The sequence below is a fragment of the Strix uralensis genome, chromosome 1 (genome assembly GCF_047716275.1).
Source record: "Strix uralensis isolate ZFMK-TIS-50842 chromosome 1, bStrUra1, whole genome shotgun sequence".
NCBI lineage: Eukaryota > Metazoa > Chordata > Aves > Strigiformes > Strigidae > Strix > Strix uralensis.
In genome coordinates, this window is record NC_133972.1 from 97,191,592 (window position 1) to 97,210,207 (window position 18,616).

The 18,616-nt window shown below is 45.0% G+C and overlaps 1 protein-coding gene across 2 annotated transcripts; it reads right to left on the reverse strand.

Moving 5' to 3' along the window:
- Positions 1–517: 517 nt before the first annotated feature.
- On the reverse strand, positions 518–18,404 carry UBE2QL1 (ubiquitin conjugating enzyme E2 QL1). Of its 2 annotated transcripts, XR_012629672.1 has the most exons (3): positions 16,735–18,404; positions 16,042–16,418; positions 15,834–15,905 (listed from the first exon to the last, which is right to left on the reverse strand). XR_012629672.1 is itself a non-coding variant. In XM_074874790.1 (2 exons), exons 1-2 carry the CDS (start codon positions 17,572–17,574, stop codon positions 1,715–1,717), a joined length of 972 nt encoding a protein of 323 aa, XP_074730891.1. In that variant the 5' UTR covers positions 17,575–18,383; the 3' UTR covers positions 518–1,714. The 2 variants fall into 2 exon arrangements, 1 of the variants encoding a protein (XP_074730891.1); XM_074874790.1 differs by lacking the exons at positions 15,834–15,905; positions 16,042–16,418 and adding an exon at positions 518–1,846 and having other exon boundaries at positions 16,735–18,383.
- Positions 18,405–18,616: the final 212 nt, after the last annotated feature.

Below are 18,616 nucleotides of genomic sequence, written 5' to 3' on the forward strand. Positions count from 1 at the left end.
TGGAGACGAGAAGAAGTGTTAAGAAACCAGCCTCTGAGCCACTGAGTGGCTCTAACCTGCATAACCATTTTGGTGAAGGCTTTGATTACTTTCCTCCTTATCTAGCTGACAAACAGCTACACTGGCAAAGCATCTACAGACAGATAAACTGAGAAGTGTTTTTGCACAAGTATCTGCTGTGCTGCTTCTTTGCTTGCGTTAGAACTCCTCTGTACTTCATTACTCTCTTGTTCTTCTCCACTGTGTGTACTTTTAAATAAACTCCAAACCCCAAAACTCTCTGTACAGTGTCCCTGTTGCTGTAATAAAAACAGAAACTGGTCAACCATTTCAATTTGGTCTTGTGTTAGCCATAGAATGGAAAGCATTTGCAAACACATACCTTTTTCCTCACTCCAAATTAGTTTTACAATCCATACTGTCCTGCTTTCAATGAAAGTATCGCCACAAAGGTATATCTATAAAGTACCTAGAATTTCACAGTTGGCCAAAATGATTGAATTCCTGAGGCAACAGAAACGATACTGGTGATTTTATTCAGCATGTGTCCAATACGATTTTCCATTCGGAATCCACACTTTTTAATGTTTTTCTTATACCATTCTAAACATTACCTTCAGCTTTTATGGAGTCCCATAGAAAGTTTTTTTCAATTTGTTTACCAGAAAACTTAAATCTTAATGATTAAATAATAGGACATTTATATACATCAGTGGATTTTCTCAGATACTGGGCTCTAAGTACATACAATGTCTATTAAGTGAAAATAAAAAAGAAAATTCCAGTCATGCAAATCATCTTACAAACCATGTTCCATTTGCCTTGAAAACTTTTACTCTGTTACTGGCATATCATTTAAAAATTAAGCAGATAATTTTTTTAAGGTTGCTTTGTCCATTTCCATTCGTTTGTTTTGCCGTTTTGAAGAACTGACAGGCCACATGCTACTGCAGAAGATACCCGCAGGGTAATAATGGTTCTGCTACCACCAACTAAGCACTTCAAGCCCTGGTGTGGATGAGTTTAAAAAAACCACCTAACCTTCAGCTAACTGCACTGGTTTATTTCTGAACAGCACATCACAATATCAGCATAGATAGCACATTGTAACCGGTTGGGTGATTCCACTTAATAATTTTCAACACTAGGACCTTTCAGCATTTTAATTCTGGTTTCATTTATGAATTAAAGGTCATATATAGAGCACAAATGAGGTCTAAATTTAGTCACAGCAGACCACAGTTCCACATAAAGACAAATCTTCAAGTTATGTTGACCTGCTAGGAGACAAAGATAAACAGCACAGCAAACATGTACCTGCAATGCACTGCTTCCCTATTAAATATTAACTGTTTCATTTACATTTAAATGAACTGGGCAGTAATGGATAGACTTTCCAGTACTGCTGTTTGGTGCTGCTGTCATGGAAAGAAGCTGAAGACAATGTGGGCTGTATGGGGGCAAATGACGCAATCTCAGCATCCGCTCAAGTGACTTCAATGATGACCATTCTCCAGTCTTGAAATATAATCCTACACAGCATTTTTTTTTCTCTCCCTCTGTAAACACATCTGTTCATAAATAACTTAGATGTCTCCTTGACATTCATGGTATGTAACTGAAGCTGAAGTAGAAAAGGATGGGCGGCGTACAGCACTGAGGAGATGTCACAGTACTTTTGTTCAGCATTTTTGTCAAGTGCAGGTTGCTAACATCAGCCATCAGAGACAGGTGGGGTGACCCACCCATATTTTTCATGGGTCTTCACCAAACTCTTAAATGTTGCTTCAGCTTCCTTTCGACTGAATGACTTTTTTGATTTGCCAGCTTTTCTGCAGATACGGCCCTGCACCAAACAAAAAAGAAAACCTTCATTAAACATGTGAAGACACACCTGGAAACCACAGCTCAACTTTTCAGTGCATCAGGTCAAGAGGCATTCGCTTACGGGTACCAGAAAGCGGAGTTCCCAAACTGGGACAGACAAATGCATTATTAGAGATGATTAAAAATGATATGCAGTAAAGGGAAAAAAACCAAAAGACGACATCTGCCAGGCTATTTCTTCCCAGTGAGCCCTGGTGCTGGCATGCTGCCCTACCTGCAGCAACCAGTGGCTGGCTGCTGCTGCAGCCATGCCACATGGCTCGCCTCCCTCTCTGCTGTGCAGGGACCCCTGAAAACCCACAAAGGGACCTCTGCCATGAAGCATTTGGTGTGCAGACCTTTGTGCCTGCCCTGTACAGTCAGGGGTGCAGCCCCAAGCAGACAGGGACCATGAGGAGCACACAGACACGCCACGGAAACAGCGTCTCGGCACCCTTCTTCCCACTGGCTGCTGGGGACAAGAGGGTTCTGTGATCATCCTCCACAGCCCTTTTCAGCAGCAGGAGAGGAAGGGTCTCCTCAGCTCCACCCTCAGCCCCTTCCAGTCTCCCAGGGCCAGCAGCTGTGGGTGGAGAAGGAAGCAGGCTGCTGCAAGTGGTGCTGAGTTACCAGCTCAGGGAGACGGAAGGAGATTTCAAGCCAATTTTGATGCCACACTCATAATACAGTCCAAAGTGTGAGTATCACAGAGTCAACGACCCTGAAGAACCATCATAAAAGTGGAGCGTTTCTGCGTGCTACGTCTCAGGGCTACCCGTATCTCACCCCCTACACCCCACTGCCAACGCTAAGTGTCACTAAAAATTACATCCATCCCACGAAACACACTCCACTCTTCTTCTCATCTGACCTGTGAGAAATGAATAGCTCTGGCATTTCTTAAAGGCAGGAGGCACCTTAAAACCAACTTGCTTCCAGCCTACATAAAAAATTCTATTTTGTTTATTACCCCTTCATGACAAGTTTGATAATAAATGAAAATATACACATTTAAACATACTGTGTCTTTATTACTTTGCAATTAAATATTACCTCTAAATGCACAGCAGTATGTCATTTCAAATCCTTGTTTGTCAACAGAGACACTTACTGAGTTATTAATAGCTTACCTTATTTTTCACATTGGTCCATGTCATTTACAAACTGAGAGACACAAGAAAGAAATATAGTTGCAGATTTATTCCACTCTACAGCAATAATACCCTTTAAAGTATTTACGCCTATTTGATTTGTCACAAAATAGAAGTTTATTAAAGTCACAAGTCTAATAATTTTAGTTACTGTTTGATAGACTGCACTGAAAGACTTTTTTAGAATAAACGGTATTTGATAAGCAGATACCATATTACAGTGTCACAATTATTAAGAACCAAGTCAGTACGTCCTCATTTTTTCTATTCTTTCGCTCAAAATGATGCACCAGGCTGCATCTTTTACCTCCCGTATTTTACTGTCAATTTAGAATTTAAACAGAAAATTGTCATTTGTAGTTGCATGCAACAACTAATACTGAGGAAATAAATCAGGTATATGGAGGGGAAAAAAGGGGGGAAAAAAGAAAACTAACTCTGTCCTCAGAGTATCAAAGTTATTTTTACAGACTAAAATGAGTAATGTGCAGTGTGGACAAACCATTTTGTTCTAGAGAGCTGTCACAATATTGCACAGATAGCAGCAGCGCTGAACACAACAGCGTATCATAACAAAAGTACGGACACATGAGATTAAAAAGCTGTTTCCTACTCCTGTTTTAATAAGCCATTTTTCTGTGTGGTTTGACTTCTGCTTCAGAGCCTACGTTAACTAAAGATTAGGAACAGCCTCTAATTCCCACCTCGATTTATTCACAGCCAATTTATACCCATTTGGTTCTCACAAAACCAGCTATTTTACCTTTCAATGCTTTTCCTCACCTTTCTTCCTAGTCGCCATTTACAGACTAGCAATGTATTTCCTCTTTAAACATCCCTTGATAGACTAAACAGCAAGACACTTTCCCCATCCCCATACTAATTTGGCAATTAATATTTCCCAAATAAGGATGATCTGAACGGTACTCAATTTAACCCTGCTAACAAATTTTCTTAGAAAATGTTCCTTTTTAGTTGTGACAAAAGGAATAATTAAATAAAACTCGGTAACATACATTTAAAATCTCATTGACTAATTATCTTACATATCCTGCAGAAGTATTTTTGTTGTTGCAAAACATGTGTTGTATTTTCTTCCTAATCTGAGCTTTTGTTGGAAGCATACTTAGAGAAACACAGGAAAAGATAAAGCAAAGTGCAACAGAAGACGAAATCAGCACAGGAAATGCTATGCTCAAAATCTCACCAATTAAATACTTTTGAAGTAAACACAAGTTTACTACTTAATTTCTGGATTAGGTCCATTTGCCATCTCTCGTCTTATACATATTATTTTTTGTTATTTAAGGCTTTGATACCTTTCTGAATTGTGTGCATAGCACCTAGCACAGTATGATCCATGTCTTCCCCAGCTTTATCAAAGTATTAATACTAATCTGTACCTAGAAATAGGATCTTTGCATTGAGAACAGCTATCGCCCATGTTCAGTGTCAGCTACGTACTGCTTTCAAACAGGAAAGAAAGAATCCTCTGGTGTTGCAGTAACGCAGTGAATACCATCACATCATCTAAAATGTTACTAGAGCCACAGGAGATGAAATGAGCACCATTCCATGAGTTTATTCTCATACTTCTGTGTTATTAATGTAACGGATCATTAAATCCACTTCTAAAATGCATTCTGGTGCCATATGCAGGTTGTATGTGAACTGCATCATCAGAGAACAGCTAATTCTACCCCACTGTAGTCCATGTATTTCTATGTTTATACAGAAACTATGGGTGGCATGGTTAGCACTGTCTCTTATTAACCAATACCCTGCCAGCTGTTTATGATTTGGATAAAATTTAACCTCATTGATTGAAAGTTTCCCTTTTTGGTGCCTCAAGTAAACCTGAGGGAAAAAGAAAAAAGGGTGGAATTTCAGCTGACACAGTTCACATGCTTTTGAGTCTATACTCAGGTGGTTATCTCCTGTCTTAATGATTTTTAGCTTTTTGCTATTCCCACAAAACTCTCCCCAACTTTAACTAAAAAATGGCATTTTGGATGCAATTATAAAAGAAAGTATCAAACATTTTGACAGGCACTGTTACCAGCTGTGATTACAGTTTATTTTCAGACTGCTAGTTAAACATGCAGTCATTTTAATGCTGGTCAGGAGACTATGAGCTGCTGCATTCTGTAAATAAGATAAATAAGGTAAATACAGTATGGTAAACACAGTGCTGGCCATAGCTCAATTGCGCACAAATGCATTTTGACCAGTCTCTGTACCCTGCACATCATTACTGCCGCAGTAAGGAATACAGATCATTTGCACGGCCAATGTTTTGATGTGTCCAGAACCAAATCAAGAAAAGATATCAAACTGGTATCTGAAAAAGATCAAAACATTCCACAGAAGATTAAAGACAACATAGAAAACCCAAGAAAGTCTTTTATAAAGATATTAATGTCGACTTTAGCTCTGAGAAGTCGCACCAGGAGCCTATTTAAATACTTGCAATACTTTCAGACACTCACAGAGTGCTTTTCATAAAGGGATAACTGAAAAGCTAATTAAAATAAAGAGTTGGAGAGAACATTTCAGATTTTGCCATCTGCTGCGACTTCATGTACTTATCAAGATATAATTTTAACCAGCTAGAAACATATGAAAGGTGAAAGTAATGCCACAGCACCCAACTGGTTTACAGAGCCATGCTGAAATGCAGGGGGACACGTGCTGCACTTGGCCTCCTCATTCACTTGTGCTCCTGCTGCTCCTAGTTTGTGTGGCACAGTGAGCAATTGCATGCCACTCGTCTTTGCCCAGACTAATGCATTTGAACAAACAGCTTATAAGGATCCAGTCTGTAACACTGGTAGGAGAAAGACCTCCTAGAGCACAGCCTGCTGCAGATAGCCTTCTTAGGACCCTAGCCATACCTAGGGCCCTCTCCCTCCTATATTCAGCAAAAGACCCAAGGCAAATCTCACATGCGATTTGGCAAATCTGGGAGCGTTTCTACTTCTCAGTGATGCTGCAGTAGTCTCCACATTCTTACACAATCAACACATCAGCATGTCCTCCCGTTGAGAATGCAATGTGACACTGAAGAGCATCCTCAAAAATACTCAACATCTAGTGACTCTTTAAAGTCCTTCAGTATCATTATCAGCAGTGTGCCATATCTTTTCTTCCCCAACAACACCATGTCACAAAGTGGTCCAAAGACAGTTAAGCCCTGTACAGAGATACCAAATATGAATCCTGAAGCTCTTTAGCCCTGTAATCCCACCTCAACCACGTATCTGCCCATGTCTGGCCTGTGTGTCATGAAAGACAGTCCTGACATTTCTTCTGGTATTTCCAGAATGAGGATGGCCTCAAGGGGATTTCTCTGGCAGTGATGAAGGGATTTTTCTCTCTTGTCAAACCAACTATAGCAGCTCCCAGACCAAAACCCAACAGTTTTCCCATAGCACACAGTGTCACGTGTGCTTCCATATCATATCACTTCTGGCACTACCAGGAAGGACAGGGCTACATAATGGTGGCCAGCCATTCGCCATTCACAGGATCACCGAAGTGTTGGCTGGAAGGGACCTATGGAGGTCTCTAAGTCCAGTTTAGATATTGGAACTGAACTGCCAACACAGGTCAGCTGTGGCACTGCGTAGCCAGGTCCTGAAACCTTCAAGGTTGTGCTCAGTCTTCTCCTGATGCGAGTCCCTGTGTTACTAGGTCCCAAATTTTCAGAGATTTGTTGTACACAGCCCTTACAGGACTGAGGTTATTCTGGAGACAGCGTAGCCTCTGAGGTGCCACAGGAAACCCTTCAGGCACATCCAGACTTTTTTTTTACTGTACTGGTTAACAAAAAGTTGTATTCATTGCAACAGTACACTGCCAACAGAAGCAGGCAAGCCTTCATGTTGTTAGCACTGGTCTTAAGGCAAACTCCTCAGCCCTGCATTCCTTTCATTAATCCTGGATATGCAAATAACTCAAGGTTGGTCTTTCAAGGGCAAATCACACCTGCCTTCCGCACACGGGGCTGAATCATTTAAACCAGCATTTATCACTTCTAGGTAAATGTCAAGAGACAGAAAACAAGCAAAGAGTTAGAGAGGTATGCAAAAGACTGTAGGAAGTCACTTGTGCCTCACACTGCATCAGTACTGATCCCTCCAGGGACAGGAAGGAAACCCACAAGGATATGCCCATTTCCCAAGCCTGTTGTCCCAGGCTTCTCCACGGATGATGCAAACACTGTGGATTTACTAAGAGATGGAGCACACTACGAATCTTCAGTATGTAACATGTTCCACTACTGTGCCAGCGACTAATGGCTTTGGGCCTCAACTGTTCAAAGCTGCGTACTAGGCAAACATACTCAAATCTTTTCTGATAAGTAACAGAGGAATACAGTGCTTAAGCCTGAACCGGTCTTATTCTAGAATATTTAAACAAGTTTTTAGAGAAAAACATTTCCACTGGCTTTAGAAAAGCATTCAAAAGTAGAGTAATGCTAAAGCGAGCTACTGTCATGCTCTCGATGCAATGATTGCAATGTGTTACAACATCTCTGTTAGAGTGCAATATACACAGTCTCTCCTCCCAATTACATGGTTTGTAATTTTTTTCCTTCATGTACTGATGAGGCACAGTTAATCATGACTCAAAAACTGCACACAATTTATATTGCACTATATATAATTATTAGCTATAACTAAAACAAAGAAGTATAGAAAATGATGCTGACAAATACTGTTAATGTCGCAGCATAAATGAATTAAAAATGGGATGTTTTCCTGCAAATGTGTAATTTCTGAAGCAGTATTTCCACGCCTTTTTTGGTCTCCTTTTTAAGAATAACCCATACAAAGAAGTGAAAACTCAGCAAGTTCTGGCTTTAAAGCATCCTATAAATTACTCCTTCTGGGAGTGTGACTGTTCTTTGTCCAGGAAAAAGAAATCTGAGTTCCAGCTGAATAATTATTAACGCTCGCTCATCTGTGTGCAGCCTGGTGCAAATAGCTCTTAATCCAGACAAACACAGCCTCAATCCCTGTTTGACAGCTACAGAGCACTGTGCTGCTCTTCCTTGCCTTTCCCTAAAGTCAGCACAGCAGCACAATTTCAGTACTATGAGGGTTAAGAAACTCCCTTCCTGAATTTTACAGGTGGGACAAACTCTTGGAAGGTGCCTCTAGCACCTCTAGGGCCAAAGGTGCCTTCTTACAACATGGTGGGCTTCTGTCAAAAGAGATGGTCCCTGTCCCCTGCCATCAAATGGGCATCTGCTAGTCTAGACAACAAAGGGACATTTTCTTTTCCAGTCTTCTGCTGATCTCCCTGGACCACCTTTCTGTGGAATCAGGTACCAGCAGAATTACTGAGGGCAAGTCCATGTGAAAAGCCTGGGAGCATGACAGCCTCTCTTTGCAACAGCCCACAGGTCCTCCACATCAGGAACCTGAAGTTACCCAAGTTAAGCACAGCCATGGGTGTAAACCCAATCAAAGCAAAGCAAACCATCCTTTACGACAGGTTGTAAAGACAAAAAGAGCTATAGCCCAGTCAACAACGGCTATCTCCGTGTTTCCCAAAGTTTCACCACACTAAAAAAAAAACAACAGGAGTAAAAAGCAGACTACCTCTGGGAACATTTGAGTTAAGACCAAATTTGGTAAGATTAGAGTCACAAGCCAATGCACTTCCCCCCCCTGTTATTTATACAAATGTGTCAATCTCTTGACTATGATATGTTTCAGACTGAGGCACATGGACATCTACTCAAAGAGCCCCCATTTCTGAGTGCTTTAAGTACATATCCTCAAATGACCTTTGGAAAGAGGATTATCTGTACTTCACAGGTGGGAAAGAGGAATATAGTGAAGTTATCTGACTTGCCCATGACTGCACCTGAAGTCAGTGGCAAAACCTGGAAGCTAAACTCAGATCACCTCTCCTCAGCTTAAGTGCTCTAACTGTGAAATATCCTCGTCTCCCCAATAATTATAGAACACTACAATACTAAGTATATTTTAATAATCTTGTCAAATTCATAGAAATTCATAGAAAATTTGAAAAATTAGTAACATCAATTTCCTTCGCTTTGTGACGCTTTAGGGTTTTTTATAGGCATGTATTATGGAAAGAAGCCTTACACTTCTTACTGCAGCTGGGGGTTCGTTACCATTTGTAACACAAACCTAAAACCAGGAGAAATATCTAGTCATTCCACAGCTCATAAAGCCTGACTATGAGAAGCATGTGAGCTCCAGGCCATTTCATTACGCAGGCTTACTCTTCCTTCCTCAGGTTTATTTTCACTCATCTTTGAATACAGAACTGGGATTGTGACTGACATGTAACTCTATCAAGGAGTCACTGCAGAAGTTCACGGGGTTTTGGAGCCTGCGCAGAAAAGGATTAAATCAATGAGGATTATTGATTTTAACAACATGCACAAAATTGTGAAGCAGATAAGACATTTTCCAAGGAGAGACTGCACATGCACGAGGCAGGCACTTATCTGCCACACAGGGCTGAGGAGAGGCACACTTGATGTACCACCACTCAGTTTAACTGGAATGGGGCAAATCAGACTGGCACCTTGATCCTGTTTCAGAAGAGGAATCACCTGAACGTCTTACCTGTGGTGCCCACTTACCTGTTTTTGTGCAGACCAATAGGGACTGCAAATTCATGTTCATCAAAGCACACCTACGCTCCTCTCTAGCTTATGCTCTTTTAATTCCCAGTGCAGTGCTAGTTTCACTGCCAGCCAGGTTAGGTAACAGCACCATGTCCTTCCCATGCAGCTTGTCCTGCAACTTCCAGGATCTACTCAATTACTGCTGTTACCAGCCAGAGTCAAAAGACCAACACTGTGGAGTGCTCAGCACCCTCTAGAAATGACTCTGTGCAGTATGACTCTGACCAGCCCCAAGCCATACGCTTTTCAAAAATACGATCATATTCAACAGAAACCTCGTATTCCATTTACAAGCCAGACAACTGGATCCTGCACACATCAAATTTAACATATATTTTGAGCCACTCAGATTGCATAATCACCACAGTCCCTGAAGTTCTCCCTGTTTAGCCGTGGAGTAATTGCACCTGGCAGACCTTCCATCTCTCTTTGTGCCTAATGTCAGCACTACCTTTTTTGACAGTTACAGGAAAAGATAATTTGTAACTGGAAACTGCATGTGAAGGACTGAATATGTCAAGGAAATTAAGAGATCTTCACTGACTCTCATCAGCCCAAAGGAGTTTAGATGGGAAGAAGAAACGCAGCTAATACTACGTTCCTTAACCAACGTCCCACTTTGTGAGAGCAGATGCATACTTGAGGGGCATGCCTTGGATTACACCTGGCAATAAGACTTCCATGAGGACCAGAATTACTGTGGAGTTACAAATCTTTGATCTGGAAGTCTCTGGTCACGCATGGAAATCCCTGGGCATTGTGTAAATGCTAGGAAATCTGCAATTTTTTCAAGGCTAGCCTGTATAAGGAAGAGTAAATCTTCCTCACAATAGAAACTGGGTTATTTAGGTTACTGCTCCAGGACACAATGTCACCCCTCAGAACTAGGCTTTCTGCATTTGAAACAAATATACTTCTTCAACAAAGTATCTGACAAGACACCCAAATACTACAGAGTTCTCTCTATCTGAACACTTTCGCTGAAGAAAACGAGGACTTCTTTTATAATTCAGGGAAGAAGAATCTTGCTCTTTTGAGCAAATTCAACTTTCTTATGATCCAAAGCCGCACTTCCTTTAAATTCTTATTTAGGAAATCAGCCAAGTATTGCCAGAGGAAGAATCAGATCTACCTGCCATAAAAGCATGTTTTAAAATAAGCAGTTTGTTTCAATTTAGTGATTTAAGTCATTTGACGACTATTTTAACACTATGGATGATAATTTAAAGTATTTTAAAATTTTCCTTTTTATGCTTTGAAGAGGTAAAATGGAGATTATGTTCCCCCTGTTTTTATTTAAAAGAATTAAAACAGCCTCCTACTTCAATGAGTTGGAATCCCTGTGTCTTCATTTCTCTTGGTAGAATATATTTGCATAATAATAGTGGATAGTCAGAATAGCAATAGATCAGAGTACACATGAACAATATTTTTTTCCAGCCCATTCATCAGTTCCAGCATCAAAACATAGCAAATATATATATGCTCCCACTTAAACTTCAGCTTGAAAATCCTAGGTTTCTCAATTGCAGTAAAAGAGAAATCTTAGAAGGCCAATATATCTGATTTTTCTCTGTAGCTAAACAATATTCTGTTACCTCCTTGGCCCAGCATTTATACCTTTTCATGGGGAACAAGCCCCATAATACATTCTTTGTCTCCGTTGTCCTCTTTGTGTATGTGTCGATGTGTTTTTCAACCGTAGACCTAAAGCAACATTTCTTCCCTTGATGATAACTGCCATCAATTGCACAGGCAACTAATTGAAAGCAAAAAGGAAGCAGTTTTACTCTTTAAGGCCCTAATAAGATATAATGGCTCCAAATAATTCAGAGACCACTGTGTTCTCTATACATTACTGCAGCCTTTGAGATTAGCTGATTTACTCATGGCTACGGTCCTCAAACCCAGCATCTGGAGTAGGAAAACCCATGGATTTGCAATTAATTTCTGCTATACATATTTGAAAGACCTGGAGTCTGCTGACCTCCTGGACACCATGCAAGTCCCATCTGCTATCTGCTCACTCATACTTTTGTTTGAAAGGATGAAGAGGGAGTCATTTAGACTATGATTAACAGCTACCTTCTGTATCTGTTTTTCATAAAATAAGTGCATTTCTGCTGTTTCAATCTGGTAGAAGTCAGCTGGGATACTCATATTTTTAAAATGGAAAGATAAATCAGTCCAACAGTCACACAAGGCACATACCTCTTGAAGCAAGCTAATGGGATTCCACTGAGGTATTTCTAACATTACAATATGAGGGATAAAAGTACTATATACCAACAAATTTTATCTGAATTCAGGAAATTTTCCGATAGAAAATTAAATCTTAATTGCAAATTATATTTTGATTTAAATCATTGTACTGAAGCCCACCACAGCAAGAATACTCGTAACTGGGAGTTCCCCATTCCTATTGATATGTTCTAACAAAATTGTTATGCTCCTTCTTATTCACTGGAAGAATAAGGGAGTATTTTCCTCAAAACGAAGAACTTTTTCCATGACATAATCTGCAGAGTCACCAGTTACCTGACAGCTGCTTTTGGCTTTCAGTCCTGTCCACCAGCCTCCACAAAGAGAACAAGGGGCTCATAAAAAAGGAGGACAAGGCAGCTATTGGTCAGCACTACTGCAAGCTTAAGCCCAAAGTCCTCGAGGCATTAGGTGCAGCTGTGTTAGTTCTCAAAAAAAAAAAAAAAAAATTCCTGATGCGTTATTTAGACATTGGCATACAAAGCTTTGTCCTCTTTTAAACTTCCACCAAACCAGCGTCAAATAATTCCTCTCCAGTGAGAAACAACATCTCTATTAGAGGACACAAAATCATCTCACACTTTTGGACAAAGCCTGCTCCTTTTCATTTGGGACTGCATTATCCACCGTGTTTTCAAACGAGAGCGATGACTCCTCCCTGAAACACTGGCTCTGGCCTCAGCCACATGCATTATCAGGGAGAGCCATGACAAATCTCCCGCTGTTTCATCACTCTCCTATGACTGGCACTGTTCCCCCTTCCTTCCTTCAGTTATTAACCTTATCACGACAATGGCACTTATCAGGAAGTGGAAAGCAGCAGACTAATTTTTAAATCTCTCTCTCAAATTATCAATAAACCATTTTAAAGGGTGGTGCTAAGAAGGAGTAATGCTCAGTGGGCCACTTCCACAGCCTGGACAGACAGACAGACAGACATGGGAGGCTTTGCCTAGACAGGCATGTTGAACAGTTCCCTACAGGACAATAAACAACTGGTATTTAAATTATTTTGTTAGCATCACCCCACCTCCTTGGCTGACACCCAGCTCTGCAGCAGTTCATGGCTACCATTTTGCCAGTTAGGTAGGGCCAAGCTTTCACCCATGATGATGGGAGCCAGTGAGCAGCTGACTTTGCAGGAAGCAAGTGCAAAGTCATCCCCTTAAAACCAAGGCTACAGTTGAGTTAAGGACAACACCAAGTTTTTTAAAATAAGATTCCGGATCCCAGACAGATAAACAGTCTTAGGCCTTTGATGTACTGAGAATTCCCCTCAAGATACTGACTAGAGCTGTGTGAATAATTGATTTTCTCAGCTGAATAGCTGAAGCAACCAACCAAACAAACCCCAACTTGTTTGTTAATTAAGGTTTTTTTTTTCCTTTGAAAACTGAAGAAAAAAAAAGCATAGTTTGGGACTCTTGAATTGTTTCATTCAAACAGAAATTGCCTCTCTTTTATTTTAAACATTTTTTTTCCAGACCAAAAACATCTAAAAATGCACTACTAGATTCATGATAGGAAGCAAGGGTACACATCCCATAAGGTAAGACATTACTCAACAAGGTCACCTGAGGCGTATGGTTCCTGCTTGGTGCAATCTGGAGAAACAGCCACCCTGCTTTAAAATCCTGCCCCTGGGAGACACACTCAGGTTTGGGAACCTGGACCCAGGCTTCCCTGCATACAAGGGCGATGCTGAAAACTAACACAAAAGTGTTACCTTTTAGTTGCTGTGTTGCATGCTTACATCTCCTTACAGACATAACTCTTGAGTAAAATGTTTCACCTGTGATAGGTCAGAATGACTTATCTTGACTTTTCTTTTACTCTGCTAAAAGGTCCATTAAAAAAAAAAAAAAATCTGAATTTGTCAAGAACCTTGACTTCCTGAAAATGTATTTTTAGTGTTAGTGTCATCTGCTTTTTGATCGCTTCATCAAAAAAAAAAGTCATATATGTTCATAGGTTACTATTAGCTCTAACAGAACAACAGACCAAGAAGCGCTGTGTTTCTCTCTGAAGAACCGGCAGAGAACAGCAGCGTTACAGTTAGCTCGGCAAAACGGGACTGATGAGAAACATTGAATGAAATCAGCCGCCTCAGTTTGATCGCTCAAATTGCCAAAAGGAGGAACGTATGCTGGCGGGAAGTTCAGTTCTGCCTACTCACACCGGTGCCCGCGCCGGCAAGGCACGCTTTCGGATGCATCACGGGGCTTGAGTATTCACCACGATTTCAGGATGAATCACGGCACTGTGAACCGGTGACAGTTCTCCAGAAGGTCCCATTTACCCACTGGCGCCGGCAGTGCACCAGCTCCTGCTCGGCCTCACGGCTGCCGCCATTTGCTCGTGCAGGGTCGTTCTGAGGTGGTGGAGAACGGACCTCAGCCTTCCAGCCTTTCTGATTAATAGCAAGCGCGCTGAATATTTCATGCTATCACAGGGTGCTTACAGAAATTACACAATTAGCCTGGTGGAAGCCATCGCTATTTGTTCAGGATGGCTCCTTGCAGGCACCAAGACTACCTACAGCACAGCTAGAGTTACCCAAAACCAGCCCCACAGCTCCGGGAAACGCAGCACCTCGGCTCTCAACGTTTCAGCGGCTCTGTTTTCATTTTAAAAAAAATATGGTCAGAAGTAGATTACCTGTAAAATGAAAAATGAAACGGGGATAGGGGAGTGCCTGTTGTATTTTGAGCCCGATTATGCAATGGAGTCGGGATTACATAACGAGGGGAGTGCGATTACAGGAACGTGGGTCCCATGACGCGGAGCCCGGCTATGATGACATACTGGCAACCCATCAGGGACTGCACCTCTGTAACCCAGAAATTACCTTTAAATTATTGAAATGTGAACGTTACACCTATTTAACTACAAAGTTACCGGTAGAAATTTATTTCTGACTTTTTTTTTTTTTCCCATCCCACGCACTTTTTTTTTTTTGTAATTAACTTTGTAAACTTCTGGAAGAATGTTATTGAAACTCTTGCATTTTAAATGTGTTTATTAATGATACACACATAAACACACTCTGTTATCAGAAACTACTACTACTTTCTGGAAATCTCTTAAGTGGTTTAGGGAAGAAGATCGCCAGATTATGTAGCTTAATATGTATTACTAATGAAACAATTTAGTGCTTTTCTTCACTGAGCCATTTTATGATCTCAGTAAATCTTAATTTAACCCTTTTACATTCAACATTCAATACTGCAGAAATATGCTAAACTATTAAAAAAACTGAGAGAATTTAGCATTGTCTTCCTAAATCCTTGTTTAAAATAATGAGAACGACAATCTCTGTAAAAAGAGATGGGTTAACAAATAGTGAGATGTGGTAAGAGTAGCTACAGAACTTCAACATACCCCAGGCTCAATGTAAATTAAGTCTCTCTCCTTTTTTTTCCTCTGGTAGATGTTTTTTATATCCCAAGGTGACCTAGGAAACTTGACCTCTTCAAATGAAGTGCAGAGAAAAATATTTTCATCTGATTTAAAAAAGGAGCAGCAGGCCCAAATCCAACAGAGGGAAAGAAGGACAAGCCACTTACAGAAGAGTCCGTTAAATAATCAGAATTAATTTTCAGTCTTAAGAGAAACCAAGCCTTTACTTCTGCTCATGCAAGCAGTTCCATGGAGGCAAACAGGAGTAACCTCATTTTTAAGCAAATTAAAAATATAATTATTTACTCTTTCCTCCCCTCCTTGCCAAGATATGAATTTAAGTTACCTAGCATCATTTACTGACAGACGCGGAGCTGTGCATATCCCCTGGGTTCAAGGGCACTCATGAAGAGAACGGGAAAATCACCTTGCCACAGCCATGTGTATATTGCCCACTACAATAACCACAAAGAAAGACTGGCTACGAGTTTCACCAGCGAGATTCACCCATTTATTAAAAACGTCTTATGAAATACTTCTCTTCTAAGCATATTCTGCAGGAGAGAAAGAAAAAAAGCATAAACCGCGTTGACTCGGTTCAGACGAGATCCTGTGCCGGGGGAACCAGGCACCTCCTCCGGAGAGGAGAGCTGGCAGGAACCACCTAGCTGCCGTAACTGCAGTACATACCCGAAATTACTTGTTCCTTTGAGGCAGGGACGTTTTTAAACGGGTACAACTTTGCCGGCAGCTCAGGCAGCAGTTCTAGGTGTGACCCGGTGTCACCCCTCTGCCCTGTGCGCCAAGCCCCAAGCCCGGGAGCACGGGGGTCGCCTCTTCTCCCCCGAGGGATGCTATGCAGGACAGCATCAGACAAAGATCTGGGGGCAGCAGCTCCAGCATCGCGCCCTGCGCCAGCACTTCACGCAGGAGACCAGCAAGTATGGCCGACTAGGAGGTGAAGGGCAGGAGGCGGAGGACTCCAATCCCAAACCCCACTGGAGCCTGACGAGCCCCTTTTGCTTTGGGGCGAGGGAGGTGCCCCTCGTGGGCGACGGGCAGGACGTCTTGGTGCCAGACGCAGCAGAGCCGAGCACAGGACAAAAGACATGCGGGAGGACCCGATGGATGCATGTGCTCCTTGCCCCCTCCAATCTGCCCCGTACCTCCGCCGCACCCGCCCGAGAGGGGACCCCAAAGCAGAACGCGTGTGTCCCTGCCTCCTCCCCACCGGTGAGGCCAGGTCCTCGGGGGGGGACCTGTTCCCCCGGCCTGGCCAAGGTCAGCCACGGGCGGGGCCAGACCCACTGCCCGTTGGGGTTCCCACCCAAAGGCACCCCCCCACCTCGCCGCACGCAGGGCCAGAGCCCACAGACCCCCTACCTGCCCCTTGACCAAACTGGCCGCAAACTGCCTCATGACGGCCTCCACGGTGTAGGCGCTGGACCAGCCGCGGGGGGTGAGCAGCTCCATGCAGATGGCTCCGCCGTCGAGGACGTAGCCGTTCTCCAGGCGGGGGCTGAGCACCCTCATGAAGGGCGGCGAGAAGGGGAAGTTGTCGGGGAAAGTGAGGTTGAGCAGGATGTACTCCGTGTTGGTCTCCTTCATGTCCTGCCACAGCACCGAGTCCTTGTCCACCTGGTGCAGCTTCACGTTCCAGTCGAAGAGGCTCTCGTCCACCAGCTCCACCGAGATGAAGCGGTCGCTGAGCCGCGCGATGTCCTGCAGCTCCTTCATCAGCCGCCGGGTCCGCACCTGCGTGCAGTGCTGCTGCCGGCCCGCGGGAGCCAGCGGCCCCGACCCCGACGGCAGCGGCACCAACGGCGCCGGCCCCGACCCGCACCCCGAGCCGGGGCCGGGGCCGGGCCCGGGCCGCTGCGCCGCCTCCTTACCGGCGCCGGGCTCCCGGGCCGCCTCCCGCGGCTTCTCCCTGCCGCCGCCCGAGCGCGGCTGCGGGGGCTGCTTGGCCGGCTCCGGCGCCTTCTTGTTCTTGTGGCCCCCGGGGCTGCTCTCGCTGCTGCTGCTGCTGCAGCCGCCGCCGCCCCCCCCGGGGGGGGCCTGCGGCTGCGGCTTGTTGCTGCTGTTCTTCTGGTTGCCCCTGCCCCTGAGCGAGGAGCCCTGCTGGCCGCTGCTGCTGCGGTGGTGGTGGTGGTGGTGCTTGGGGTCCTCCGTGTCCCGGTTGTGCAGCCGGATCAGCCCGATTTTCCGCAGCAGAGTGGCCATGTTGTGCGCGGCTCTCCTCTCCCTCTCGCCTTTATAGGGGGTTGCGGGGGGGGTTTATTATTATTAATTTAAAGCCCTGCCCGGGGGATTCGCTGTTGGCGGGCAGGAGAGCCGGAGCCGGGGCCGGGCGGGCGGCGAGGCCCCTCTCACGCCGGTCTGGGCGCAGGGGCCCCGGGGAGAGAAAGGCGGCGGCGGCGGTGCCGCGGGGAGGATGTGCGGCCGCCGGCCGCCGCTCAAACGCCCCCCCTCGCTAGGGCTGCTGCGGGCAGCATTGCAGCAGCGGGGCTGCTCCCGGGGACATCACGGCCCCGCTGCCGTGGCCATGATCCCGTGAAAAGGGAAAAAAAAAAAAAAAAAAAAAGAGGAAGAAAAAAAAAAAAACCAAACCAACCAAACCCCCCGCAAAGGAGAGGCCCCCTCCCCCCCGCGCACAGCGGGCGAAATCGCCTGCGCTGCAGATGGCTTCCCCCAGCACCTTCGGCTCGCACCCGGCCGAGCCAATCCCCGGCGGCTCCCCGGCGGGCCGGTCCCCGCTCCGCGCCCAGCACCTCCCCCCGGGAAGGGGGGGCGGTGGGGGAGAGGCCGGCACGGCCGCCCCTGCCTCCGCGCTCTCCCGCAGCGGCGGAGCGCGCCCCGGCCCTTTGTCCGCCGCCGCCCGCGGACGAAGCCGCGCGGCGCCGGCGGGGGGAGAGGGGCCGCTCGGGGCGCCCCTGCCGCAGCCCCCGCCCCGCCGCGCTGCGCTGCGCACCCGCGCTGTCTACGCGCCTGGCGGCACCGCCGCTGCGGGCCTCGGCGCGGCGGGGGCGGGGGGGGGGGGCGTTCCGCAGCGCCGCCGCCCGACCGCTCCGCGCCCCTCCGCGCCTCCCCGCGCTGCACTTCCCCTCCACCGGCGAGGCGGGCGCTGGCAGCGTGGAGGGGCGGCCGCGCCTCGCCGCGGGTGGCGGGCCGGGGCGCTGGTGGCCGCCACCCCGGGAAGGGCCCGCGGGTGCGCGGATACGTGCTGCACGCGTACGTGTGTGTATGCGAGTGTGTCATCGCTCAC